This window comes from Phodopus roborovskii, unplaced genomic scaffold (genome assembly GCF_943737965.1).
Source record: "Phodopus roborovskii unplaced genomic scaffold, PHOROB, whole genome shotgun sequence".
Classification (NCBI taxonomy): Eukaryota; Metazoa; Chordata; class Mammalia; order Rodentia; family Cricetidae; genus Phodopus; species Phodopus roborovskii.
In genome coordinates this window covers 14,259,508-14,279,409 of record NW_026126461.1, presented here as the reverse complement: position 1 = coordinate 14,279,409, position 19,902 = coordinate 14,259,508, and the positions used below count along the sequence as shown (strand labels likewise).

Below are 19,902 nucleotides of genomic sequence, written 5' to 3'. Positions count from 1 at the left end.
TTAATATGCATACTTAAAAAGATACACACAACCTACCAGTAAAATATTACATGCTAAAACAGTAATATTTTTCCTTTAGCATCATTCAGCTACCCAGTAACATCCTCTGGTGTTAGACTTTTGTTCCATTACTCAGCTTGATGGGTATGAGGTGGGTTACGCAGGTACAAGCTTCGGATCCTGACTATTACGCAGGTAGAAGCTCTAGAGCCTGAGCATGTTTTTCCTTTTTGTACTGCATCTTTTTTAGTGTCTTGTCAGCTCTACGGCCATGGCATACCTCGTAGGCTGACTGTGAAATCGTTCTCGCATCACTCCAGACTGCACTGACTTGAACCTCCACAGGTTTTCCTGAGTCAGACATCACTCGCACTGTGGCCGAGTTCACACAGATGGACACCACCGAGTGCCGTTCCTGTTCAAAGGGGTTGTAGACCACGAGGTACCTGCAGAGACAGCTGTGTCAACACTGCGAGCTCAAAACACTTTCCTATCTCTAAGCACCGTCTCCTGAGACTCCGATTCCCAGCCAAGGACAATACACAGGGAAGCCTGGCGTGGCGGCGTAGGCCTTTGGTCCCAGCAGGCGGATCTGAGTATAGGGGCCAGCCTGGTCTACAGAGAAAGTCCCAGGACAGCCAGGGCTACACAGGGAAAACCCAATCAACCAAACAACAACAAAAGAAAACCCAGGGAATGAAAAGGACCATCCTGAGAGAATGCCGGCAGAGTGGCATTTCCTCACAACAAATAGCACACAGTACACGCAGCTAGAAAAGTACCCTTGGAAAATGAAACAGTCTACCAATGTTCCATGTTAATATGCATAGGAAACATTTTCTATACTCCCCCAAATGACATATATGTATCGTTTTAGTTATCTTAAAGGATCAGTTCTTTAATATTCTGGTTCCTGGCTCACTGTCTTGACAAAAATAAAAATTAAATGTCTTTGCAATTTAGGCATAATTAACTTCCAATAAAAATCTGACACTCTTTTTAGATCAGTAAAACAGAGTAACTTGTGTGATTATACATGTAAATCTCATAATGCACACATATATTTTATAGAGAGGGCCCTTACTGCTATGCACCAGAAACTTGGTTCTGGCATGAAAACAAGTTTACTTAAAGTAAATCTAGTTATAAGACGGCCCAAAAATGTATGAGAAAAACAACTGAAAATAAAAATTGATGGGGACGCAGTCAAAAGAAGGAAAAGTAAAAGAGTAAAAGAGTAACTTCTGTTGATATCTGCAACAATGCATAATTATTAGCATGAACAAACCACGAGCTGCTATCCTGGTGGACGAGCACTGGACACACATGTTTAATTTTTCAGGGGGCCTTCAGGCGTAACTATTCGGAAAAGACATCTACTGCCCTCCTGCTCCTTCCTTGGCTCTCTCAGTCCTGTGGCATGGGAATCAGCCTCCACTGAAGCATCCCCATCCGTTCTTTCCTCGCTGTCCCAGCCCCTCCTGATGCTGCTTCACAGGGTAGCAGAGATGACGTACACCGCCATGTGACAGCCTCGGGAAACGATGTCACGCCACACCTCGCTTACATCCGAGCATCTCCAAATAAACAGCATTTAAAAAAGAACGGGCTGATGTTGTTCACTGACTCATTAGTGAATATCTTTATGATCTAAAATATCTAAAACCTCCCCCATTAACACATAACATCTACAGTAGGCACAACCTCCCCTATTGACGCATGACTGCCAGGGCCCATAAAGATGGCTCTGCTTCATCTTGACTCAAAACCAGAGAGTTCAAAACTGTCTTTAGTCTTCCAAGGTCAAAGTCATAAGATGTAAAGGTCTAAGGCTACTGTAGGGTGTTTGATCTTGGTTGTGGATGCCTTATCTAGATAACAACAGACTTGGTCTGAGGTGTGGCTACTCTTGACCCACAAGGCCAGATAATGTTTGGAGAATTAAGGGAAGATGGTCTTTTGCTCCTTATGCAGCATAAAGAAGTCTTCTGCCATGTCCCCTTTAGCTTGGAGTACTTAAGAAAGCTGAATAATAAACGTGGGGCATCCAATATTCACTGGATTTCCCTCCCGACTCCATCCTGTTTCTTTGTCTTTTTCTTAGCAGTGTCTTGACCTGCCATTTCTCAATCCACACTCCCCCTTCTCAGGCAAGTCAGCTGGACCCAACCGAAGCCCCACAAAGATGGGCTGCAACAGATGGGTGCCACAGTGTGGAGCTACTACAGACGGCTACAACACATAACCTCTACAGCACTTTCAAGACAGCTTCCTTTTGTTCAACTACACCAGAAAGTCATCATACACGTGTTTTCTATACATATTCATTTTCATACACATGACAAGCCATTCATTAAGAAATAAGTACCTAACAGAGCAAAACAGAGGGCATGGAAAGAAAAAAAAAATGAAATAAAGACAATAAAGCACAAAATTTATAAACCATCTCACTTATAAATTGCTTAGCAGGAGACACATTTATGTCTTAAATGTTACTCTGGGATACTGCAGGTGATATAATTGCTAAAAATGCCTCTAGTCCTGGAGGCTGATAAGTCTCCACACCAGGACAAAGAGACCTAACCTGCAGGCCTGTCTCCATGGATTCATTGGTATTTCATATGCATGGACAAGAGCAGATGAAAGAAGACACCAGGTACAAACATATTTACAAAGAGCACTAAGCATCCTACCAGTCCTTAGGGCCACCTTAGTATCAGAAGCAATTTTCAAGGAAAGTCAGTGTGGCGCCTAGAGAGAGGCATCCAACAGATTGACAAACTTGACCACCAGTTCGAGCCCTATCAATCCTCATTGCCATAGATTTTGCTTTTGAATGGCTCTCCACTGTTCACAAACATACTCAGACAATCACTGTGCCAGGATTTTGGGTCACCAGAGAACTATGGGAGACTCCAAAAGCGCATAGGGGGAGAACAGCGGAGGCCACGCATCCCAGAGTGCCCAAAATGAACGCTTTATGACTACAATCTACAATTTCAGAGGCTTCCAAAGCTAGAACATGAAGGAACATACAGGCCTGGTACATCCCACATAACCGGAAATGCACTGAGTTTGGAAGCCTGCTGGTAAAAACTCTTTACAGAGCAGTTGTGAGGGCTGAGCTACAGACTGGAGACGCACGTTAATTAACACCCAGAACACTGATTCCTTCCCACAGAAAACTTGAAAAATGACTCACATTTAATTTCAGTTTTAAGCATACATTTGGGTTTGTACTGTATGAAATCCTGTCATACAGTAAGCTGCGAACTAGGTTGGTTTTGTTTTGTTTCATTTAAGTAGATAATTAGTATTTGACCATAATGATGTTTCTACTGTATTGAATGATTATGTAATTATTGTGCCAAGAATCTATTTAAAAAAAAAAAACTAAATATGTAGAATATTAATGAGTAAAACGCACGGTAAGAAAATAATGTCTAACATAATTAGAGATTCATAGCATGCTGTTCAAGGACATGACAATAAAAATCTGCCTGGCATACACACAAACCCCTAGTTTACATTTTAAGTGGGATACAGAGAAAGCATAATCATGAATTATATTTTTTTATGAATTAAGTAGACCCTCCAAGTTACCTAAATTCCCTGGCTACTGTAATGTTTGGCAGTCAAGTAACCAACTGAGCAGCAATGAGACCCTCAGCAGGCATTTCTTTTTCTAAAAGAAATACTATTTCTCTTGGAATTTCGAACAATCTGGTTCTGGTAGGATCCTACTGCTGAAAACATCGCACACCCGAGAACATGGACAAACCAGGCCAGGACTGCCGTGAAGTTTCTCCCCTCCCGGACAGCTCTCAGAGAAGAGGAAGGTGATGTGCAGGCACCCGGAGGAGAAAGGTAGCCACCACTCTCACCGTGGTAGGAACCCTGCCAGTCACATTCACGAATGACCAGGCAAAGCTTGCCACTAGTGCAGCTGTGGCACAAAAGCCATAGGAGTAGAGTAAGCATGGGTTGCTTCGAGCCCTCTGGGTGTGAATGACAACTTTGAGTGTATTATCACTTACCTACTTATTTCCATAGCAACAAGAATATTATTGATAGCCTGGAAATGGGGAGGCTTTGTTTCTCTTTTAGGTAGTTCCTAACTGAGCAGGGAACCTGTTTTCTTAAAACCCTTTTCCTCCAAGTTTGTTCACATATGCATTAGTGCCTTAGACGCTGACTGTCACCGAGTCATGTCTGCCCCCCTCCCCCAGTCTCATTGTGACACCAGGGCTTCACAATTTGGTGTTATGGGCAATTATTTTAATTCTTCAGAAGAACAGCTCATCTCATGGAGAAAAAGCACTCATTTGTTACCTGTCAATCAAAATACAAAGCAGGAGAATAATGGACTTCAGCAAGGAGACAAAAATAGTGACAGGCCACTGGAATGTTCATGTCAATCTAGAGGACCTGGAATGTCACTCCCAAAAAGCGACTGTCCTTTGAAAATGTGCGGAGGAGAAGGAAACCCGGAGTCCCTTCTGCCTTTGGGCACAGATGACTGACATGAGGTTAGGAAGGACATCCCTCTCCAAGGCACAAACCGCATCAGGGCCTAACAAGCACCGTGTGCGGGGCTTCTTATGTCTGGAAGGCTCAGCATCTCATCCTTCTCACAAGTCAGGTTCTGCCAAGGCGAGAATGTCATCAAGACCTACCAGTCAAAAGCACCGCAATCCTGAGTCCCTCTCCTAACCATGCTGCTCATAGCCAAGTACCCGTGGGCCATTTGGCAGCTGGGCTTTCTGTGGAGATTCCCACACTGCCAAGCACGTGAGAAGATTTTTCTGTTCAGCTGCCCGAAGCATGCTCACAGAGGAGACTCTCCTTGGGACTCTTGGGGTGAACAGGAAGTATTACATTTAAAATATATTATACCTATAAAAGAAAACTTGTAAACAAATGTTCAGTAGATAAAGCTGAAGAATGAGTAATAGAGAAAAATTTAACTTGTAGAATTTATCATGTATAAGTAGTATAAATAATACCTAGTAGTGTGGGGCTTCATGATTTTATCAGTGCGCCTCTCTTCAATTATTTTTATTCCTCAGTAACCAAGTCCTTTGTGAAAAGGAGGAAACCGATAGACTCATCCAAGGTCACAGAGCAAGTTAGGGACAAAGCAAAGACAGGAGCTCGTTTTATGTGATCCTTAACAGAGATAGCATATTGAAAATTTCATTTCAAGCAAGAATGTATTCATGTTCTCCAGGTAACCTAATTGGTGAAACATAATCTAAAGAATAGAACTCAGTATTTAGAATATGAAAATGCATGGATTAATACATTAAGAAACATGGCAAATTCTAGATTTAAAGTCCTTTTACATTCGACCTCATTTCTATGAGAATAAAATGCTTACACTAACAGTTACCAGGAAAGTAAAAATAGTTTTGAAAAGGTGGTCTTTTGGAGTTGTTAGAGCTCAAAAACTAAAGTCCCATGACACCTGGGACCTGGGAGTCAGAAACACACTGAAGGCCAAATTCCCACCATGGCATTACATGATTTTGTTTCTCCAAGCCATAATAAAACGAAGAGGCAAGATTTGGGGTTAAACTAGAATGAATGCTCAGCAAACCACCTTGCCATCAGTTGCCACAAGCAGAGCCTGGTAACCACTCATCTCCACCATCACCTACATCTTGGCCATGGTAGCCCATCCACAGATCCTGGGATCGCATCACACCAGACAGAGAAACAAGTGAGTCAATCAGCCCAACATACTGTACTGCTGTGTGTGTGTGTCTGTGTGTGTGTGCCTGTGTGTGTATGTGTCTGTGTGTGTGTGTCTGTGTGTGTGTGTGCCTGTCTGTGTATGTGTCTGTGTGTGTGTGTGCCTGTGTGTGTGTGCCTGTGTGTGTGTCTGTGTGTGTGCCTGTGTGTGTGTCTGTGTGTGTGTGTCTGTGTGTGTGTGCCTGTGTGTGTGTGTCTGTGTGTGTGTGTCTGTGTGTGTGTGTGTCTGTGTGTGTGTGCCTGTGTGTGTGTGCCTGTGTGTGTGTCTGTGTGTGTGCCTGTGTGTGTGTGTCTGTGTGTGTGTGCCTGTGTGTGTGTGTGTCTGTGTGTGTGTGTCTGTGTGTGTGTGCCTGTGTGTGTGCCTGTGTGTGTGTCTGTGTGTGTGTGTCTGTGTGTGTGTGCCTGTGTGTGTGTCTGTGTGTGTGTGTCTGTGTGTGTGTGCCTGTGTGTGTGTCTGTGTGTGTGTCTGTGGGTGTGTGTATGTGTGTGTGTCTGTGTGTCTGTGTGTGCGTGCGCGTGCACACACGCGCGTGTGTAAATTTACGACAAGGGGGTTATGACTGACACAATGAACAAAGGGTTTTGGTTACACGGTAGTGGCGAGCAGGTTGGGGACCCAGGCACTGACCAGCACAGAAGATGCACACATGCAAGGTGACCACACCAAAGTGGGAAGAAGAGAAGGAGATCTTCCTGTGCATACAGCAAGGAACATATGAAAGTGAACACACAGGCCCTGACATGGAAACACCTACAAAAGCAGGAGCAAACAAACACCTGAAAACTTATTTCAATATCACATCAGGCAAAGATATATGTGTTCCTGTCAGATGGAACACACATGGAGTGAGGGTAGTTAGGGTGACTAATAATTACCCAGGAGCAATCAATTAGTTGTTTCATAAATTAATTTTATTCCAAGCTGACTAGGCAGTACAGAAGTTGGCAAAATTTTATGGAGAGAAATAAAAGGAGGGAAAAAAAAGCCAAAAACAATGCAAAACCCCTCCCAAATTAATCCAAGAATCTTGCTCAAGGTAAACATTAAAATAATATACTGACTCCTGGTGAATTTTAAAAACTAGAGTGAGGCCTACAGAGTAACAGTTGAAAAGCTAGATTAAAAAAGTAATTAAATCCTCCAGCCTCAATTTAGCACATCCCAGGTTACAGACATGGCATCTAGAAAAGTATAATTTCAACACAATGTCTAACACTCTACACAAATTAGGAATCATCTCAAGAGACAAAGCCATGTGACTAAGCAGTAAGGAAAAAAGAAAAACAACACCCGACCCAATTTTGGCGTTAGCTGATGACTTTAATGTATCTAAGAGTACATCCAAGGGAAGAGAAAAACATGAAAAGGCACTTAAGAAGGCAGAAAATTACAACAAAGAAATCAATACATTACAGAAGAAACAAGTTGATTCCAAAGGGATAAATGTGCAAAGTGCACACAACAGTCACTGGGCAGTAGAGAGCACCCCAAGAGATGTGGACACTAACTTCCACACGGGGTGCAGACAAAACAGAAAAGTCATGGGAACATGAGGGGCACGGGAAGTCACGGAAGGGAACTAGTCAAACGCAGGAAAGGAAATCCACACCTGACAAAACACAGACAGTACACAGGGCAGGCCACACTGTTCTAGCAAAGCCTCGACAATCTTCCAATCACCTGGGGGAAATCAAGATGACAGGGTCAAACAAGCAAAATCAAACCCACTAGAGACACATAAGAGATGGCGGATTAATATTTAAAGCGATTAAGAACAATAATAAAACTGCCAAGCTTGTCTTTAGTATTCAGAAAAAAATGTTTAGAAAATTAAAGAAAGGTTTCAGACAGACACTGCGATTTTTTTTTTTCCGGGTTACCTCCAAACTTGTACTAAATGAAATACTAAATCCCTCATGCAGGAGAAACATAATCTCGGGGAAACGTGGAATTGTAGAAAATTAAAAAGAAAAGCCGAGCATAAAGGGAAGCTGGCATAAGGAAAACACAGGTGGAAATCTGCTGTACAAAAGCTGTAACTTGAATTAGACCACACTAAATCCTCCATGCTTCTGCATGATAAGCACTAAAATCACAGTAAAATTATCTACAGCCATGAGTTGGGATGGAAAATGTAATTACTGTAAATGCAATTAAACTCAAGCTCTTGGAGTGATGGAGATTACCTCAGACTTAAACTGGGCCAGTATACCCCACAAGGACCCTCATAGGAGTGTGGACACAGGAGACGGGAACAGGGAAGCCATGAGGAGGGACATACTTCAGGGGAAGACTAGCAGAAGAAAAGATAGGCAGGCCCAGGTCCCTCCCTCAGGGATGCCAGGAGCAGTAAGTTTAAAACGAAGTCTAAAAGAGAAAGGACATGGAGGAAATTTCCCAAAATGCTAACAAGAGCTATGTTCAGGAGGCAGAGAGTCATTATCTTTTAAAAATAATTTCATCTTTCTTATATCAAATAGATATAATTATAAGTAGAGATAAGGACAACCAGGAAAAGGGTACTTTGAAAATTAAATTTCCCTTTTAATCTAGTAATTCCTACTTTAAGAAAATAAGGAGCAAAAAACAGATTAATAATCAAAACTCCTCAAAGTTACATTATATATGGACAATATAACTATTTAAAGTGCTACCCAAAGTATTACATTTCTTAGGCACCATAAGGGTTGAGGTTCAGAGATGCAATTAATGAATAAAATCATGCTTGTGGTTTACAGTATTAGTAACTTTAAAGTTCTTGAGAAAAAAATTTAACTACTGGAAAATATTACACTGTTGAGTACAAAAGAACATTCTGGACTATAAACAAGGAATGAGATAAAAAAAAAAAAACTACATAAATCTTAAAGGAAAACAAATTGGTAATCAAGCCTTCTAGAAGCCACGTTTCAAGAGAACTGTGTCTCCTTTTTGTATTGGTGGGCATGAAACATCAAACTGTGTATGTTTTAAATGACTGAGGAAATCACAAAAACAACTAAGAAAAGGTGTCCGTTCCAGGCAAACCCAAGGGCGCAGTAAGTGAAAAGGTGGAATAGCACAAGAATGTGCACAGCAGGGTGTGCGCAGCAGGGTGGGCCACTATGCAACCAGGCTTGTCTTCAAGTCTCCAGGAGCACTCAGAGCGTGTTATACACACAGCGGTGACTGAATGGAAGGCTTAGCATGGCCAGCTTCCCTTTCTCTACTCTGAGACATTCTCATTTTTTCCAGGCTGGCCTCAAACATGTTGCTACATCACCTGACCCCGCTACATCACCTGACCCCAAGCATCCCCAGAAACAGTGCTGGTTATAAACCTACGCGCTACCAAGCCTGAAATGGTGTGGTGTTCAGGATTAAATCCAGAGTTTTGTGTGTGCTAGGCACGCACACTACCCGATGAGATACGCCACCTACCTCTGCAAGGTCAATTTTGCATTTTTACTATCTACTTCTCATTGTGAGGAGGAGATGGGAGGATTTGAGGACTCAACCCCTGAACTCAACTCAAAAAGAGCAAGCCGATACTTTGAATAGGCCAAGAAAGTGGGTGAACGCTTAAATAAGAGAAACACAAACACAGGAATAAACTCTGGGACCCTGGCAAGTGTGTGTTAGTGACGATTATTCACAGAGGGTGACATTACAACCCGTTCTTAAAATATTTTATAACTTTCTTATAACTAATATGTATAGGTAAATCATAAAATTGGGGAAAAATAATTTTTAACTAGTATCTGTCTTTTAATCTAGTCATTTCTACTTCTGGGAATAGATTATAAGGAGCTCACAGACCCAGAGATCCATAGTAGGGCACTTTTGGATTCCTTGGCAAACACAGAATAGTAGGAGCCAAGGGTCTGCTACGGAGCCTGGTTTGTCTTTAGCACACTTCAGGCACTGTGCCTGGTTTGTCTTTAGCACACTTCAGGCACTGTGTTGCCAGTACACAAATTTAAACATTAAGGCTAGGTTCTAGAAGGGGTTTCAAAACTCAGGTAATGAGCCCAGGTTTAGACTTCATAAACTTCAACTTCAGTGTCAATCAAGATGTGCCTGAGGAATGTCCACACAGACGAACCCAGAGGCCTTAAATTAATCTGTGACCTACTGTATAGTTTTTTAGTGCAAAAACTGAAATCGGGATTTTAGACAAGACAGCTAACATAATGGTCCCATGTAGCTAGTTTTGCACCTACTTGGCAGAAGCTAGAGTCACTTGGGGGAAGGGAACCTCAAAATTAAGAAAATGCCCTAACCAGAATTGCCTGCAAGCAAGTCTATGTGCATTCTGTTGATTGATAACTAATTTGGAAAGGAAGAACTCATTGTGGGCAGCGCCACCCTTGAGCTGGTGTCCTGAGTGCTGAAGGAGCAGGCTGAGCACGCCACGTGGAGCGAGGCACTGGCAGCATCCTCCACAGCCTCTGCATCGGCTCCTGCCTCCAGGTTCCTGTCCTGAGTTCCTGTCCTGCCTTTGCTGGATGATGGACTACAAGTTGTAAGATGCAGGAAACCCTTTCCTTCCCAAGTTGCTTTTGTTCATGGTGTTTTACCAACGATGAAAATTGTATTCCATTGTACTCAATACACCAGATTAGTAGGTTCCCCATATTTAGGAAAGAGAACTTTGTTAGTCTTGATAGACAGAAAGAGTATGAATTTATTTCCAATGGAGAATCGAGTCCAAAGATGCGACTCAAAAGGAAGGTCGTGGCACACGGGGACCGAAGCAAGTCCAACAGTGTCCTTCACAAAAGGACAGAGCCTTGGCTGCTGAGCACCCGAGCACCGTCGGCAGCCGCATCTCCTCAGATTCAAGAGTGTCAGATGGTTCACCAAACACAAGCTCTTTGTGTAAATAACTCCTAAGCAAATACTCAGACATCAGGAATCATGTGTTTCATATTTCCACTAAGGCCATATTTAGCAGTCAATAAATACAAGAGTTGGGGGTATTTTTGTTAGTTTAAATATCTTTGACGCAGCTAGCTGTCCTGCTTTTGGGCCTCACAGTAATGGCAGCAGGAGCTGAGCCTTTAGAACAGACCACCGGGAGGTACAGGGTTCGCCTGAATTAAGTTCCTTCTGCTCCACATCACCTGGAAACCACCCGACTTAAGATTTCGAATCCCGCCCCAGGCGGTATCATCGCGGAAAGAACAGGTCTAGGATCCAAACTCGGTGTGGCAGCCCCGCCACGCTTGTCTCCGGGCAATGCCAAAGCACTCAGAGGCTGTGTCACCACCAACTGCAGCCTCAGCGTCCCGTGGCCCTTCCCACCCCTCTGACCAGTGAGATCTCCCAAACTGCAGCGATAGGAAAGCAAAGAGTATGGGAAATGTCGTCACAGTCTGTAGCGACAAATGCAGCCCAGAGCAACCGTTTAGTAACCCTGGCCTTAGCAGTACAGCTCAAACGTCAGGACTTGGACACATCATAAAAATCATTTCCAAAATGATGAGCGTGGGCAAAGCAGAACTAAAAAGGGATTTTGAAATTTTCACGAATAAAACTAAAGATTCTTACATCATACTCAGGCACAACAGAAAAAGAAAGTCAATTAAAAGGATAAATACTCCTTTTAAGTATTGCGCGTCTTTTGAGGCTAAAAGAAAACAAACAGAAAATTGTACTTAATTTGGCTGATCCCAGGAGTCCTGTCACCAATCAAGTCGCTTTTACTCCGAAGAGTTTTGTCTAAAACAAAAATACCATCTGTTTCACCTACAACATTAAGATGTTCTATTTTCTTGTCAATTCAGAGTCACATCTGTAGTCATTTCCAGAAATGACAGCAGAGGACATTATATTTATGGGTGACTGCATAAGAAATGATTTCCAGTCAGATGGTAATTTTCATCTACTGGAGGGAAACTTCATTTCTCTGGAGAGCATACAGTACGTAAACAGAATGATTTCCACAAATAAAAATCGCAACAGTTAACACGGTAAGACAAAGCTGTTCTGCTGTTAAACATAGAGTTTGTGGATCTTTGTTGATGAACGAAGTCTAACATGTACCAAGTTTCTAGGTGAGCAGAGGAGAAGCAATGTTTATTGGCATTGTCTGTCTTCCTGTCAGTGAGCGGTCATCCCGTGTTAAAAAAGGAAAAGCTACTAACACAACCACGTTCCTGTCTCAAAAGCATTGTTGGAAACGGTACTGGTCCTAGAAAAAGATCTTTCCTGCGCACTCTAGTGAAGTGTTTGGGGAAGACACAACACTACAGAGACAACTCTCAGAGGGAGCACACAGCCACAGCCGACGAGATGGACACACGCCATCCAACACGCTTTACTCTGCATGTACTGAGAACCTTCAACAAGTGTGAAAAGTATGGATGCCTTCCTGAGTGGATCTGCCACAAAATGCTCAGCAATCCTTTACCCCCCCAAAGAGCACTTAAAATCACTCATACTCCACATATTAAAGTACTGGAAGTCCCTCTATCTACAACAAGCATGTCAAAGGAAAATTCAGTGTGGCAGAAACATTGGTGCTAATAATTTAGAGGACGGACAGATGGGCTCCCCACACCACCCGGCCTCCCTAAAGTCTTTCTTAGGTCCTGTGCTGTCACAAACTCCTAAGCACCCTAAAGACAGAAATTACTGCAATCTTCCTGGGCTGCCGTGTGGTACTTATGCTCATCCTGAATTCATATCATGAAGGAGCGGAATACTTCACCATAATTCTACATATGCAGGTACTTATTTTCCCTCCGTTTCTTCTCTCCACTGATTACGGTTATTAATGGGAAGTTACACAATGATGCGAGCATTTCATCAGACCAGCTGCTTAACTAACTATACTATGCCCAAACTTAATTAATTACACAATAATCTGATAATAAACTAGAACCATATGGCTAGTTAAGAAAGCTTGATTTAAAATATAATAAAGGACTATTATAATAAGACTAACAAAGCCACTTACCAGGTGTTCTTTGAACACGTGAATACTTGACATCAGATTTCAAGGAATAAAACTTAAAACCATCATTTAAAATGCAGTCTATCTATTTACTTCCATGAGTAAAAGATAAAATAATTTGTTCCAACGAACAAAATCACAACTAACTATAAAACCTCAAAGGGGGTGGGAGGGCTTAAAATGCGAGTGACAATGTGAAAGGCATGGTTTCAGATGCCATCCCTTAGAAGCACGAAGGAGGAAAAGTCCACTTAAAACCAAAGTGAGATAGTGGCCTACCAAGCAACATTTTCTTCAGACTTCTGAATGACAGTAAAATGTATATAATTCACGATTGCTTTATTTAAGGTGAGCTATTACAAACATTGAACTGCCTGATGGAAAAATTGTCTAAGAAATGTTATTTCAGGCATTGCAACAATAGAATAAGAAAATAAAAACTGAGCAATGACCTCTGATAATGAGGAAGTTCGACCCTTGCTAAGCTTGGCCCTTGCTAAGCTTGACCCTCAATGCCATCATGTTTCACACTTAGGAAGTGCAGTGTGGTGGAATCCACAGGGGTGCAGTGTGGTGAATCTGCAGGGGTGCAGTGCCATGGAATCCGCAGGGGTGCAGTGTGGCGGAATCCGCAGGGGTGCAGTGTGGCAGAATCCGCAGGGGTGCAGTGAGGTGGAATCAGCTGGGCTTTGTCTGCACAAACTGCCAGAGCCACAGTCTTCAACAGGTTTTAAAGGGACAGAAACCCACACAAGAGAAAAGGCTGTGTCTCCGCTGACCGGTGTCAGCATTGCACACTGCAGAGACCGAGCGTGGAAAGGACAGTGCCTACTCAGAACTCAGTGCAACTCACAACAGTAAGGTGGTCCTGCCAGTCTCTCCTCTACAAAGCTGCTAATTATTTTAAGCTAATTATTTCCCCAAAGTTCTCATTTTCCCAAAGCCATTACTCTACTCTTTTTTGCCCTCTTCTCTATAAAATCCAAAAAGTTCCGAGGGGGAAAAAAAAAAGTCAGAAGACGTTTTATACCTCATTTGGTGGGAAAACCTACAATGAACTCACACAATGCAGTGTCGGATTTTTATGATGTTTGACCTGAACATTCAGAAATGCTGCAGCAGAACCTGCACTTTTATGCCATGGATAAATACCGCTTTCCTGAAATTAAAAGCAAATACAAAAACAGAGAATGACCCTCATGAATGGACTTCCCTCTACAGGCTTCAGGTAAGACAATGACTGGCTTTTGTCCACACTGCAGACACCACTGTGTCAGTTCTCAGGGAGCAACACCCCAGAATTCAGAGGGTCAAAAAAGCACAGATACACTGCTGTGGAGATTGCGGGGTGACCAAGGTGACTCTCCACGGAAGGGATGACTGCCGGAGCCAGGCTCTACGTCACCATGGTCCTAGTACTAAGACACTGTACCTGCCTGCGAACTTCCCATTTTCTTAATATTTGAATACCCCGAGTCCCAATAAGATATTTATTCTTATTTTGCAGGCTTTTACTTTATATCTTTTCTGAGTCGTAATTTTTAAGGATCCAATTATGTCTTAGTTTTGGGATAAAATAAAATTTCTCATTTCCATTAGTAAGTTTTTAATATTATTGTTCTTCCTGATGTCCTAGGGGAAAATTGTTAAGACTTTTCTAGCTTTACAATAAGCTCATTTACCCAGCGTATCTGATGGTATACAATGCAGGACTCCGGTTAACAGTGTGGGGCAAACAGCCAATATAGATGGCAGCCACTGTTTGATCTGGTTAACAAGCCTGAGCTGAAGCTGCAGCTGCCAACCCAACAGCAATTACTGACAAATAGAAACCCAATTTGCTTCAAGTTGGCAACAGTTCTAGTTTGAGGGGAAAAAAAGCATTCAAAATGTTGGTAAGGATGCAGTTCATCGTAGAACACTAAACCAGTCTGTAACAAGTAAATCCTTTGATCTCCAGTACACAGAGACCAAAATGGGCATCTACTGACTTCCCTACCCAGTGGTGGCTACATGGCAGTCTTCTAGCAAGTTAAGTCATCCTTATTCTGCGCAATTTATTGTGTTCCCATTGAATGAAAAACCTTCATCACGGTCTAGTTGGATGACACATGCAAGGAACAGAGGAGCCTGAACTATCAGAGACCTACAAGAGTAAAAGCCATAAGCCGTACATGGCAAAGCTAAAGGTAGAAGAGACTTAGACTATGGCGACACCAGTGAACATACAGGCCTCGAGGGTCTACGCTGAAGCTCCTTTGTAGGCAGAATCTACTTCTTTCTTGTGACCACACTGGAAGCTTCTGTTACAGTGGCCGAAAACAATACAAAATAAAACTCTGCATCTGGTCTTTTCTGTTTAGTATTGGTTGAAGGCCTTATTTTAGGTAGAATTAATCTTACGAGTATTTTTGAGAAATCTACAATGTGTCAGATACCTGCCAGGAATTCAAAGGCAAACCACCATCTGCCCTCACGGAGCTAACATTTTAGCAAGGGAAAAGTATAGCAAGGAAAAAAAGAAAGAGACAAGACTAAATCACCTAGTTAAGCTCATGAAGAATGAAGAACACAGAGAGAAGGGAGTACAATAAACCTACAGGCACATCTGGCCTGGCATCAGGTTCCCAGAAGGCTAGTGTCCAAGATGGCTGAGCCTGAGCGGCATTCAGTCCTCTGCCTCAGCTCTGAGGGCTTCTCTCTTCAGCACAGACTATCACAGTAATCTTCTGGTCCGTGCTGCCAACAGCAGCAATTTCTTTGAGCAAACACTTCCCTCAGTCATTGATCTACCATCGGTCTACCCTGCTTCTAACTAGTTTATTTCTGGCAGATTCACTTTTCCAATTCATCACAAAATGCACTCAGCGAAAGCACTCTGACCAATGTGGCCAAGGCTGGTGACGATCTGTCAAATCAGAGTTAAAGCTGACCGGCTCTTTTCCATAATTGGTTTCATAAAAATTAACAAGGTCATAAAAGAAAAATAACAATAAAATGTGGATTGGAAGTAAGAGGCTGATTCATGATAACCATACAACTCAAAAACTAGAAAAAAAGAAATGCACCGGGCTTCCAAGCACCAGTGCCCAGACAAGGACTGAAAAGCATTAGGGACTGGTTAACTGAGACTTGAGGAAGAGAAAACGGGGCGGGTCTGCTTCCTAACAGCCTTGAAAGAGCATCTACCAACAGAGAACCCAAGTTTCAAAGGCATGGGGGGAAATGTTCTGAAACAGAAAAGGGTGTAATCTGCTACTTGTTTCTAGAGACTTGTGCTCTCTTCCAGCTGCTGGCCAGCAGGATACGGGGTTCATCGGCCCTGCAGTCTCTGGATAGCATGGGCCACAGTGAAGGGTCACTGTCAACGCTGAGATCCTTTCGTTTTCATGAACACTGATAGGAACCTGAGAGTCAGCCATCACGTGAACTGGAAAGGATCCTTTTTTTTTCCTACTAATATAACAGATGTTACTTAATCTAAGCCAATGAGAGGTTGAAACAGCATTTCAGAAATCAATTCATGCTTCTTGATGTCATGACATAAATAGAATGGTAAGACCGCGGAAACAATTGTGGGAACAGCAGAGTCAAAGTTTCGTTTCCCTAAAAAACTAGGCAAGATACATGTTGCAGGTACATGTTTTCAGTTCCGTACCCCCTCACCCTTCAGCTATTTTTTTTAAGTACTCTATTTGGTCCTTCAGGTATATTCTAAACATATCTCAATAGATTATAGGCAGGATGAAATCGGAGAACCAGTCAAACGTTATCTTGAAAAAGTCAAAATTAACAAAACAACACGGATCAATAGGTACAAACACTGCAATATTGTTCACAGGCAAATTATATTTAAACAGAAAAGCATCTCAGGGGAGTTTAATGAACCCAGGACTTAAATGGAATATAGATTCCATAAAGCACTGTGCTAGCTTGCTTAGAGACCTGTGCTAGGCTAACTCAGCTTTTATGGTTTTCAGACCGTCGAGTCCTACCAGCCAGTTTTGAGAGGTAAGAGCATTTGTGTTGTTCTCAGAAGCTGTGGACAGTCTCAGGCATGGAGTTCTGGTCCATTCATGTTCTCTATTACTGCCTTGAATTCCCCTAGGATAAACTTCTAAAACACGATGCATGGAAGTAAACTATTGAACTTCCTAGAGTTACACACTTAATTGTCTGCTAACCAATTTGCAGACATTTCTCTACAAGCTTTCCAGCACACAGAGTCTGAGCCCATGATTGGCCTGTAGTCTTTATCATCGCTGCTAACACTCTTCCATTTCCCCACAGTCGAGCATTGGGCAAGCTCTCTCTGCACGTATCTCCTCTCCTGAGATACACATCCTGGACTAGAGCGACGTCAGTTCAAGTTTCAGTTTCATTTGTAAACTACAGATGCTTCTGCCAATTCTATTCTACAATAATAAATGAACATAAATGTTACAATAGATTTAAAAAATGCCAGGTATAGTAGGTACAGAATTCTATCCCTCAGAAATCCCATTTACAAAGCAAAAATCAGGATGAAAACTTGGTTTAGTTACTTAAGTCCTGCACCTACACACCTGATTCGGTGTATCAGATTTTTTCTTGAGTGCATCCTCACTCACTATAGAAAATACCACTGACATAGATGTGAACATACAAGTCATCTGAAGCCCTGAACCCCATCACCCAGTGGCATCTGTGGCTCACAGAAATGCATCTGTGGCTCATAGAAATGCATAAGTACTCAGTGTCAATCACATCAACAAAGCACTGAGTGTCAAAACAGATCTGACCAGCCGAACTCATTCAGACATTTGTGGATAGCTTCTACACACCCTTGTCCTGATGACTCTTCCAAAAAGGGTGTTAACATCATGAAATGCAGTAATTAGATGAAGCCTAAAATCTTTCATGTCTCTTAACATGAAACTCGAACATCCTCAAGTGATGAGTTTCGCAGGTTCAAATCTTTATTGGATTATCCCTTTATTTGTACTAAGGTCACCGGGAAGTGCCCTGGCACCCTGGAAGCTGCACCAGGGCATGGAACACAGTACATGTTCCATGTATATTATTGTCTGAAGTTTACTACTCTCATCAATCAGTAGCTAGATCTGTCCTAATAAATCTTGATAATGAATATTCACTACATTAAGACACAGGCACAGTGCTCACAGTAAATTAAAGAACTATGTGTATGAAAATGGAAGAAGCCCAATCCCATTACTTTGTACTATTAATTTTTATTTGGGATACAAGAACTATTAATAGTACAAATAGTTTCTACTGTCAATGACGGTATAATTGAGTGAAATTATTGCAACATAATTCACAATGATACAGGCAGAAATAAGCCAGGATCAGCTGCCAAACCATATAAATGAGCTGTGTTAGACATGGTAAGGATGGAAAATCGGGACCACTATTTTAATGGAGTGATGGCAGACACCTTGGAGGATGAGTATTTTCTTATATGGCAGGTATGTGAGCAGTGGTAGACAGTGGGTCACACATGTTCATTCCAGAGACGACAATTATCATCCCTTATATTATAAAAATATATGTTCCTGCAGCATCTTAAACACATGCTGCTGGTTAAACGGGGTGGGGGTGGGGGGTACACACAGAAGGCACACAAGAATGCACTTATCACCTGCACAAAATTCAGAGCCAAATAAATCAAAGCTTCAACATAAAACCAGACACACAGAACCTGGTAGAAGAGAGAGTGGGAATAGCATTGAACTCGCTGGCACAGGAACTTTCTGACAGAACACCATTAACACCGACACTAAGATCAGCAAATAATGGAAGGGACCCCATGAGAAGTTTCTGTGGGGAAAAGACACACTCATTTAGATAAACTGGTGACTGCAGAATGGAAAAAGATTTTTACCAACTATATGTCTGATAGAGGACTAATAGCCAAAACATAGAAAGAACTGAAAAACCTGGATATCAAGAAGACAAATAACCCAATTTCAAACTATGGTGCTGACCTAAACAGAAGTTTCAAAAGAGGAAACTTAAATGGCCAAGAAACACTTTAAAAAATGTTCAAAACGTTTAGCCATTAGGAAAATGCAAATCAAAACTCCTCTGAGATTTCATCTTACTCCTGTCAGAACAGGAGAGATGAAATAAAACTGTCAGAATGGACCCTTCATGCTGGAGTAAGGGAAACACTCATCTGTTGCTGGCGGGAGTGCAAACTTGTATAGTTGTTATGGAAATTGGTGAGGAGGCTCCTCAGGAAACTGGGAATCCATCTACCTCCAGACCCATCTATACCACTGTTGGCCATATACCCCTGTGCGCGCGCGCACACACACGCACGCACGCACGCACGCACGCACGCACGCACGCACACACACACAATGCCCACTTCATTCTACCAAAGATATTTGCTTAACCACAGTCATTGCTGCTCATCCAGTCCTGAATGGAATGTCTTCAGATCAAATCTCTCCCCTCAGGGCTCAGGGATCTATGCAGGAGAGGCAGAAGGATTGCAAGAGGCAGAGGGGATGGAGGAGGACTCCAAAGAAGCAGTGCCTTTCTTCCAGGCGCAACAGGACTGACACACACGTGAACTCAGAGGCCATGGCAGCATGCCCAGCCTGCCCAGGCTCAAGTCAGTGCGAAGTTAACTCGAGCTCCACCCCAACCAAGAAGCTATCAGCAATCCACACCCGCTCACAAAGGGCAAATCAGTTTTCTCCAATGGAGTCTCACTGGCTACCTTACCACTCCTCAGGGCAAGCCCATGCCGGGAGTAGTTAGCCAACTCTAAACAAACTCTGGTGTTCTTCTAAAGTTTTAATCACAGTTTGCTTTGTTTGAGTAGGCTTGAGACTCCCTCTTGGAATGAGCCACTCTGGGGAGGACATGTGTCAACACTGGCAAATGACTGCCCCAACTACACCCTCAGCCACAAAGAGCAGTGGCTTCAAGCAACCTGAGCAACTTTGCCAAGACATTCAGGCCTGCCAAGCATGGTGGAGCGCCCTACGTGGGAACTGGACACCAGTTTTCTAGAATCCTGAGAGGCATAATAAACTGTATTGAAGATGCTACAGTTAGATGATTTTTCGCTTGGTTTTTTTTTTTTTGTTTGTTATTTTGTTTTGTTTTGTTTTGTTTTTTTGTTCTTGTTTTTGTTTCTAAGGAAACAAACTATGAAACATGACTATTTGTCATACTTCAAACAGTCAGTAGT

At 42.5% G+C, this 19,902-nt stretch overlaps 1 protein-coding gene across 1 annotated transcript in view; it reads right to left on the bottom strand.

The window, feature by feature from the left end:
- Man2a1 (mannosidase alpha class 2A member 1) overlaps window positions 1-19,902 on the bottom strand; it is a 146,372-nt gene that overhangs the window by 45,191 nt on the left and 81,279 nt on the right. Inside the window, exon 13 of the mRNA XM_051190883.1 lies at window positions 281-446. Coding sequence (XP_051046840.1) covers window positions 281-446 — 166 coding nt within the window. The remainder of the gene's footprint in view (window positions 1-280; window positions 447-19,902) is intronic.